The 10,220-nt window shown below is 34.0% G+C and overlaps 2 protein-coding genes across 7 annotated transcripts in view; one reads left to right on the plus strand and one right to left on the minus strand.

Moving 5' to 3' along the window:
• LOC117114367 (rab9 effector protein with kelch motifs-like) overlaps positions 1 to 2,270 on the plus strand; it is a 14,429-nt gene extending 12,159 nt beyond the window's left edge. For 5 of the 6 annotated variants that reach the window (XM_033258023.1, XM_033258021.1, XM_033258020.1 and 2 more), the window contains 2 exons: positions 386 to 473; positions 1,352 to 2,270. In XM_033258023.1, the coding sequence (XP_033113914.1) occupies positions 386 to 473; positions 1,352 to 1,425 (162 nt within the window). In that variant the 3' untranslated portion in view covers positions 1,426 to 2,270. The remainder of the gene's footprint in view (positions 1 to 385; positions 474 to 1,351) is intronic. The other variant, XM_033258025.1, reaches the window with a different exon arrangement.
• Positions 2,271 to 2,292: 22 nt separating this feature from the next.
• Positions 2,293 to 10,220, minus strand: part of LOC117114369 (excitatory amino acid transporter 3-like) — a 9,819-nt gene continuing 1,891 nt past the window's right edge. The window contains exons 2-6 of the mRNA XM_033258028.1: positions 7,959 to 8,001; positions 5,067 to 6,253; positions 4,013 to 4,246; positions 3,207 to 3,536; positions 2,293 to 2,997 (exon numbers count right to left, since the gene is read on the minus strand). Coding sequence (XP_033113919.1) covers positions 2,802 to 2,997; positions 3,207 to 3,536; positions 4,013 to 4,246; positions 5,067 to 6,253; positions 7,959 to 8,001 — 1,990 coding nt within the window. The 3' untranslated portion in view covers positions 2,293 to 2,801. The remainder of the gene's footprint in view (positions 2,998 to 3,206; positions 3,537 to 4,012; positions 4,247 to 5,066; positions 6,254 to 7,958; positions 8,002 to 10,220) is intronic.

Below are 10,220 nucleotides of genomic sequence, written 5' to 3' on the forward strand. Positions count from 1 at the left end.
ACACTAGCCTAAGGGGAGGCGGGGGCATGCCCCGTGAAATTTTTGTTTTCTAGACACCCGAAAAATTCCCATTATTTCTTTTTCATTCTTTCGATTTTTTTTCTTTTATTTTGACTTTGCAAAATGGGATCCTGGAGCCAACTTGGCCCCCACCCTGCCCCAGGTTACAATAGGTATCCCCATGTGCAGAAAAATTTGATGTAAGAAATCTCACTTAACCAGATCTCCCAGAAATGACTTTTTCCATTTTGGGACCCCTTGCATGGTTGCCTGACACATGGTTGCCAAATACCATTCCGCAAATTATCCAGGTAAATTTTTATCACTTATAAATGAAATCATCGATTAATTTTGTCTGTGTGATTTATCATTCTGTTTGCTACAGTTATATATCATGTATGGTACTAACGAAAATGAAGACTTATTTGACGTCAGCATTGCACGACTTATCAATCCATCCCACAGGAAACCATGTAAGTTTTGTGCTATTCAGTTATTCGTTATTTTTCTAATTGCAGAGTGTAGTGATTTAAAATTTAAAACTCTGCCTTGTGAAACCTAAGTAAAAAGCCTGGTGAATGAAACCTTAAAATCAAATAGAAATAATACAGTAGATACTTTTAATTAAATACAAGGATAGAGAGTATATTAATCAAGTGATATACCTGTATAATAAATGTATCTCTTTATGGAGAATCCTATTATTATTATTATAAAAAAATTTATTGGAATCATTGATAGTGTTCATTGAAATTGGTTGAGTATTGGCAAAGTTGTGAATATTTATTTCATTGGATATCAACCATGTAGGTTTTGAGAAAACAGCTTCCAAAGATTCCAAAATCAATAGTTTATCATTAAGATTTGTATTTTAAATATAATTTTAATATACTTTTCAGTTAGATTTAGTGATTGATATTTTACAGAAATGTTCTTCAATATATCTTCTTTTATAAAATGCGAAAAACATGAAAATGTTAACAATTTGATTCTCAAATGTTTTAGAAAATGCGACAAATTGAGGGTTTTGCTAGAGCCAGTCACATCTGTTCATTATAATACTGTAGTGGCTTCACACTGCTTCAGCCAATCCTAGCGCAGCGGTGATTTTGCACGACCGTGTAGTTGTTTTCCATGTTGTCTAACGCTCATTTCCATCTGGCGCCACCTAGCATTTCAGGTGTTCGCATACGTCTATGCAAATGTTCTAAAAATAACCTCACCCCCCGGCATTCTCCCTGTAGATTTGTTGCTATTACAGATTGTTTGTTTCATTCATTCATTTCATTTATTCACCAATTTTTACAATATACTTTGTAAATAGTTGTTATTGATTCTTATTTTTCCTTAGTGACACTGCCACCAGATGAAGTCCATTCCTTGCTTCGTAAAGAGAAGAAGAGAGAGAGACAGAAACTGTTCTGATCAAGAAATTATCTACAGTAAGATCTCTCCTAAAGGAGACAATTTTTTCAGCCTCGAAATGAAAAAATACAGTTATATCTTTTCACACTACAACCAACCTCATTAAGGGGACAGCCAACCCCATTAAGGGGATCCCTTAATATGGTTCTATTGTATATTTATAATGTTTATGAGGCAATAGATTATGTTTTCTGGTCTGAAGATGTATCATATAATGAAACTTTATATACTTATGTGAATCTCAGATTAATCTCATATATGGTATATTTGTGTCTGTGGGCAAAACAGCCACACAATTGATTATAAGTGACAGGTATCTGCAATTTTTTATGTTAAAACTTTATTCAATAATCGGAACATACACCAGTAGCTTTATACCAGTTTGCCAGAGTAATAACATCTTGTAACTTAACTTAGTATTGAAATTAGTCCTCTATAAATTCTATATATAATTTATTATTACCTTTTGCTGCATGAATACAACATTCCATTTGGGAAAAGGGCAAAGATAAAATATACAAGCCCGAGAACTTGCCATTGGACAAAAAACTATAGCAACTACAGTCTGTCTGTTTTAATATATTTCAACCTTTTGAATGTTATTTTTTACTATAAATTAGTAAGTAAGAAAGTGTAATACAACATTTCAAAAACTACACTAGCACCTAATTCATTATTAACTTCTTCTAATTAAAGACACCTCCAATTAAAAACCACTTTTCTGTGATCCCAAATTCTTTTACTCCATATTAATCCAAATTGTTTGTCTCAAAGCTCCTGCGCGCATTAGTAAATTCATGCACGTTGTTCTCGCTTAAAAAGGTAGAAACATTTTTTTTTTCAAAGTTTTTTTTTTCAAAAAAAAATGTCTCGCTTGAATTTTAACCCCCTTTAATAGCCTACAATATGTTGTGTGTTGACACACTATAATTCTTAAGTGAAGAGAGTCCTGCAACAGACCTTTTCAAATTCAGTTCAACAATAGAAATACTTTTATTAAAACATATTTAAATTTTTTTTTTTTTTTAAACTGCATTCAGCATTAGGTTTTTGGAAACTGGAGAGCTTTGAGACAAATAATTAAATTAATATGGCCTTATTTTTATTATTCTAATTGGAGACTAAAGCTGGTAAATACCATGGAAAAGTGGAGGGAGACCTGTATTTCTATAAGTAATTTTTTTGGATTTTTTTTTGTATTAAATTATTAATATTGTAAGAAAACTGTAAATTTTAAACATGTTAATGTGCAAGTAATTAATTGTATTTTATGAATGTGTTTTACAAATATCATTAAAATAGTTACAGCATAACTGATAGCATTTTGGTAATGTATGCACAATGTTGTCTTTTTTACTTTTTATGTGTTTATCTTTTTACAGTCTTGATCCATTTACTATCACTTTATCTGGCAGATCACTTTCATTCACTTTACCACCTGTTTGTAGTTCAGTCTCCTCAAAACCTTTATTGCTATGTACTTCACAGCTTTCATTGCCTTGTGTCAAGTGGTCAACAATTCCTGCACCAATTGAATCGCCCTCTACATTGACCACTGTTCGGAGACGATCCCTATGTAAAAATAAAAATATTGAGTAATTAATATTTGTGAATAATAAATGTAATTATTGTTAAAGATTCCAATTTTCAAAACTTCATTAACAATATTTCAATACAACTGATCTGATGTAAAAACATACATGCAGAACTACAAGTAGCACTATAACAATGCCATAAGACTAATCCAAATCCCTAATGTAAATGGACTAAACTGTACTTACAAAATGAAATCAACAGCCAAAATCAGAGCAATGTCGTTGGTTGGTAGGTTAACAGCTGTGAGTACAATCACCATGGTTACCAAACCAGCTTGAGGAATCCCGGCAGCTCCAATACTGGCAAACGTAGACGTCAGACTGATGGTGATTATCTGTCCAACATTTAGTGGAATACCATTCATTTGTGCAATAAAAATAGCAGCAACTGCCTCATACAGCGCCGTACCGTCCATATTGATGGTTGCGCCAATGGGAAGCATGAAGCGAGTTATTTGTTTGTCGATGCCGTTCTTCTCTTCGAGACATCGTGTTGTTACAGGCAACGTTGCAGAACTGTGTAAAAACAGTAACAGTATTTTATGTGGATATATATAGGCCACATGGACAAGTTGTGGAAGTGGTTCGGTGCAGTGGGAATCGTTTGGTTTCCAAACCTCGAGGTCTGGGTTTGAATCCTTCGCTGTGCATTTTGCTTGTGTCCTTGAGCAAGGCACTTCATCTACATTGCTTCAGTCTAGCCAGCTGTATCAGTGGGTACCAGTGTCCCAGGGGGAGTATTACACTCTCCTTTGCTTCACACTACAGAAACTGGGGGTAAACTCCAGCCCTCTGAGCCCTGGTGGCTCGGCAGGAATTTAATTTTTTTATATGGACAAATTTGTTTCTCTTATATATATATATATATATATATATATATATATATTGTAACAGACTTATGGTAGTTATAGTAACTGCACTTACTGTTACTTACAAATACACAGATTACGCAAAGGGTTTCATCTTAATGATTTTTAAGCAAGAAACGTTACCTTGATGATGTTCCGAGAGCTGTTACGAAAGCTGAAGAAACGTTTATAAGGAATTTGTAAGGATTTTTCCGTGTGAACGCAAAGTACAATAGAGGTAGAATTATGAATCCGTGTATGGCTAGGCCAGCTACAACTGTTCCCATGTATGCTCCAAGTTTTGTGAACAACTCTTCCCAGTCTTCAACTTCAATCATACTTCCTGTTATCAAGAAAAGGATGCCAATCGGAGCATACCTAAAGTTGAAAATAAAAGTGAAAGAGTAAAGGTGATTAACATGGCAAAATAGTATAATGACGACAATGATGAGTTGGTGATGATGACGATAATGACAATGTGATAATTATGATATATCATGGTGATGGTGATGACACGATGAGAGTGCAGATGTTCATTTTGTTGGGTTTTTTTTTAGTTGGAAATAAAAGGAAAAGAGTAAAGGTTATTAACATGACAAATAGTATAATGATGACAATGATGAGTTGATGATGATGGTGATGATAATGATAATGTGATAATTATAATACTGTATCATATTATGGTGATGGTGATGACGACAAGATGGTGTTGATGATGAGAGTGAAGATGTTCATTTTTTTAATTTTTTTCATTTCGGCAACAAATAACAATACAAAATCTGAACAAATATATAAAAGCCAAAGAGAAGCAAAACCATAAAAACGCTGTCACCGGTAAGGTGTGCTTCTCCAGTTGATGATAATAATCATACACTGATTCCATGTGTTGTGCCACAAGAGGTTCGTTATCAAGCCTGGCGCACACTGCGATGATTTGACAACGAATCCAATGCAATGCCCATCTGCCGACTGTCAGTGAGAGTCTGATTGGACTATTGTTTAAAACAATCTGCATCATCCATGTTTCTGGATTTACATTGGCTGCCGACATAAAGGCATTGTGCGCCAGATTTTAGAGGATCAATTTGTAGTCGCTTCACATGGAATACAGAACTGATGTTTGACCAAATAAAACACAGTAAATTGTTTATTTAAAAGTCATATACTCTTTGTGATTGTTGTTAACATGGTAACATACCACATAATCACCGTAACTAATTTCATAATTGCTTCATTCGTGGCACTGAAAAACTTTATAACAGTACGTCCATCTTCTCCAACACGTGCAACAGATACACCAAACGCAATGGCAAAGACCACTATTCCTAAGATGTTCATACTGTCAGACATAACACCTACATAAACAGTTGTTACTGTGGCGTTAGAGCGGTGGAAAATGACATAATCCATTCCAGTAGTTACGACTGTCGCCATCGTGTCGGCAAGTTCATGAATCGCTTTTGCAAGAGATGCGATTTGGTTAAGTTCATCTAAATCACCGGTTAAAGGTGCAGTGCTAAGTGTTGAAAGTTCAATCATAATGGTGTTCATTCTCTTTAGAATGTAATTCATCTCTGTCACGATCTCATAGCTGTTCAATTTTTCTGTGTCCATTAAATACAGTACATCTACAGTCATGCGCATTAGACTCATTGTTAGGTCATTTAGGTTTAATGTGCTCTTGATGTCCAGGACGTGCATTGACGTCACCGTCATATTCATCATGATCGTCATGATGGAATTGATTTCAACGAAGGAGGAGTTTGTATCGCTTTTTCTGATAGCGTCAATCAACTCTCCACTGAGATCATTCATATCTATCATGATCTGGTTGATCTTGTGGTAGTCGATCATAAAGAACATCTGGTTGATTCCGCTGAGTGCTGAACTCATAGCAAGAGCAGCTTCTTCCATGGTTCCTGCAGAGGCAGACGACATGCCAACCAATCTAACCATCTCGCGCGTAGTTGATACCAACATCGTTGATAAGCTAGTCGTTTCATTGCTCAGCATCTCCATCTCAGACTCACTCACAGGATCAGTTGTCAGTCCATCTACCTGCATCTGCAGCAATGAACTCTTTGCTGACGTATGGTTCATTAGTAACTTCAGTGCGGTGGTTGATGGGGACAGGTCTTTCTGAACGTTGTCTATCATCATTAAACTCGAGTCGACCTCTTGTAGAAATAGTGCCATATCACTTTTTACTTCAGAATTAGACAGACGACTGCTATTGAACTGTACCATCTTGTTGCCAATAATGAACAAACTGCCATTGATGGCGACGAGTGAAGATGCAATGGAAACACCAGAATTGAGCATCACGTTTGAGAGATCTTCAGAGCTTACTGCTTCTATTGGTTCTTCTTGAACATCAGTTTTGTACTTGAAATAACAAAGAGATAGATTAACATCCAATAAGCTTATTATTAAATTTTAATTAATTACAATGTATAATGTGAGAAATGTCTCTTTTTCTTAATTTTGTCATAAATTTTGAACTTTGAATTTGTGTGCATTGTAAACATTATGATATTGGAGCTGTACATCACTTTGCTTATGATTGAAAATGTAAACCAAAAAAGAAAAAGGGAAAAAGGAAATAATGAGAATTTCGTAAAAGCAAAAAAAAAAAGAATGAAAGAATGTGGAAGGTATAAACAGAATGTCTATTGCAAAGGTACAGTAATTAAGGTTAAAGAAAATGAAAAGCAGGAGGAAAACAAAAATATTTAATAATTGGTACACTGTAGTGTATGTGTGTTTGTTTTATTTGGGGTATGCTTTTTTTTACGTAGGACTATGTGTATGTGTAATTTATTGGTGGGTATGTGTGTGGGTGTGTGCGTGGGTGTGTGTTTGTTGGTGTATTTATGTATGTATTTGTGTTTGTGGGTGTGTGTGTAGGCCTATGTGTGTGTTTGCATAATACATATATTGTATGTATGTATAGGCATGGAGGAAATGAATTACGGGAAATGTGCAATTTTCTCCTACTATTAAAAAAAGTATGCTTATGAGATGCAATTAATTTTTCTTTTAAATTTGTTTTATATTGTAATGATGTACAAATACAAAATTGTTTTGAATTGTGAACGCATATGTAAATATTGGTACAGCATAAGATCACTGTATAATAGGAGAGAAAACGAAAAATAATTGTAATAAACTTCAACGAGCACAAAAATAAAATTATTAGGTTTATTTTAAACAAGGATCCCTATTATCATATTTTAAAATCAAATATTGAGTCACTTCGCTTATTAAATATTAAACAACAAGTCACACAGCTCCAACTAAATCTCGCTTTTAACATGTTTAATGATCTAGCCCAAATTATTAAAACGTGAAGGTTGTTCTAATTAAAATACTATTATTAAAATATTTAATACTAATTTTTGATAGGTTTTACCTGTTCTAATATGTTTGTTAATTGTGGACCCCATCGGAAAGTTGTGGACCCCATCGGGATTTCTCTTATTGTATCCAGTATATTTGTAATGTTTTGTATTTGTTTTAAATTATTTGTTTTTACTTTGTATTTTATGTATTGTATATAGAGAGAAATCAAATTAGTTCAATTCAATTTTGCCTGGAGGACGTAGGCTTTTATTGCATGTTAATCAGTGCATTTGCATTCGACCCACCAGGTACCAACTCAGGGTTTAATCTGGCTAAACATAATAATTGATAAGTTAGCAAAATGATATGGATATATTGTTAGCCAATAACGTTTTTCGATTTTCGTGTATGAAACGATCTTTGAATGGAGGCGAGGTGTATTCGCATTTCCCTTATGATATACGTCTACTTTGGACGTTTCTGAAATTCGTAGGACTTTTTGTGATTATTGTTTTAATTATTTCGTGTTTTTATGATTGTTGCTCTGTAAACTCGTAGTATTGCCTTTGGGTTTGGTGTGAGGCGTTTATGCCAAATAAATCAATCATCAATAATAATTAAATTGTAAATTGTGAATGAATATGAATAAACTACGAATCCATACAACGGGCATTTTACAGTAGCATGTGACGCTTATATTCACCATCCATTTTGTGATTAAAATATACCAGTAAATAGAATAACTCACAGTTCTGAAAGTGGCTTCTACCAAGTTTGACGGGAACATGCTCCTATAAAACAAGTAAAATAGCAGTAGTTAATGCATTTATTCATACATAAAAAGTGGTTCTGATAGGCTAATACTCTAGTTGAATTTGATTAGAGCTTATTCGATATTGAAACTTATTGATATTGTTTTAGTATACAGTACAAAGGTTGTAAATTAGTGATAAACTAACTGGCAGTAAAAGTAAATTGTTTTAGTATACAGTACAAAGGTTGTAAATTAGTGATAAATGAATCAACCGGATAATCTCATTGCATGGTTATTTTAATGAGAAATTCAGTGATTTAATTTAATGTACTCTTCCCCACATATTTTAAAAACTAAGCCTACGTCATTAAAAATCTGACGCACTTTTTACACCATATTTATAGTTTCAGTACACATAAGGTTGAATTTTTCAAAATGTTGTGATATAAATCACATACACCTTTGTATAGGTCTAAAAATCGTTATTGTTAACCACCCTGCTACAAAACAAAACAAAACAAAACAAAAACCCTTCGTATGATTTATAGTATAGTATAGAATCCCAACACTATGGCGTGCATTTCAATACTTGGAGTATGTATTATACTTTCTTATTTATAGTAAGAGTCAGTAAATATTGACCATCTCCATATAATTGTAAAAGTATTGTATTTATAAAGCTAGTGTCAACATATGTTATCATCCGAAATATACGATGAATGGATGTTTGATTTTCGTTTGCATTCGTCATAAATGAGGTTATTGCCATTTAAAAACAAATTTATTCTCGCCTCATCAGCAGTCACTAAGACATACTCTGAGTCAGGAGTCAACTTGATGGAGTTTAATGAAGGGCGCAGTCTGTTTTGAAAGGTGGAAGGGGGAGGTGGACATTTTGTGAGTCGAAACCCACCTCAGACCCACCATTTTTGGGGCTGAGTTGCGAAAATTTGAGGATATAGTATCTCTGGATGACCAGAAAAGAACATTTTTAGTAAAATTCATCATCATCACATTATATACTCAAAATGAAGCGCCAACGAATTTCTCATGATCTTTTATCAGGGATTTTCGGCAACCATAAAGACGTTATTAATATGTGTGATGTACCAAGAAAATAAAGCTTAAAAACATTGTCTTTGTGTATGTACTTTACATTCTTCAAAGCCGTGATTTCACTACCACCTCAGTCAGCCCCACCATAGTTGGGGCTGAGGAGAGAAAATTTGAGGAAATAGTACTATTAGATGGCCGGAAATAGCACTTTTATATAGTAAAATTCATCATCATCACATTATCATTATAAAGTCAAAATGACGCGCCAACAAATATCTCATGATCTTTTATCAGGAATATACTTGATATCCAAGACACCTTAGGCCTAACTATAGCTTACTAAGCTTTAACTATACTATAATAATTTTGATCAACAAATCCCAAATTACTTTTCACCATTAGCACAATTTTATTCACTATTTAATATTATTAACATTATTATCTATTATCACCATCTCATCATCATTACCATCGTCATCATCACCATCGTCATCATCATAGTTATTATTATTATTATAACTACTAGTAGTAATGTACAGTAGTATTAATACAAAACTTTATAGAGCTTGCAAAAGGATGAAAACCAAACTGAACCACATACAATATCACATTTCTGTATCTGAAAAGACCTGGTCTGTGATTTATGGATTTAAGATTTTCAAAAATCACGCTTAGGCCTATGTGTTATTATAGTAGGCCTATGTAACGTGTGCTCATGCATATTTACATAGTTCAGAAGTATTTATTTGAATGATCCCTGGAAAGAATTTGTATTGGCTAGCAAGAACAAGCATTAAAATGTTAACACTGTGTAGGGGGGGGGGGAAGCCGCGACTCCCCCGGCTCCCCTCCCCGCTGTATACGTCCCTGACTTAAGTCTATTATATTTAAGCACTTATCATGAAGTTACTGTATGTTCGGCTGTTCATACATTCATGGTATATAGGAGTCATAAAATAAAATATATTGTTAATCATGAAACGTTTTTATCCTTATCCAGTTAGGTCACAGGCCAAATATTGCCAATAAAAATAGTTATTACTGACAGTCCCTTCACAAAACAAACATAATGATGCTATAAACTCATTATGAGCCTTAGAGTGTGGAGTTGTTTTATCGTGGTAAATCCTGTAACACGGACAGGAATTACACCCAGGACCATGGCAGGAGCGGATCCAGAAATATCCAAAAGGGGGGCGA

This window comes from Anneissia japonica, unplaced genomic scaffold (genome assembly GCF_011630105.1).
Source record: "Anneissia japonica isolate Jap-2015-1 unplaced genomic scaffold, ASM1163010v1 scaffold1231_len1163931_cov198, whole genome shotgun sequence".
Taxonomy (NCBI): domain Eukaryota; kingdom Metazoa; phylum Echinodermata; class Crinoidea; order Comatulida; family Comatulidae; genus Anneissia; species Anneissia japonica.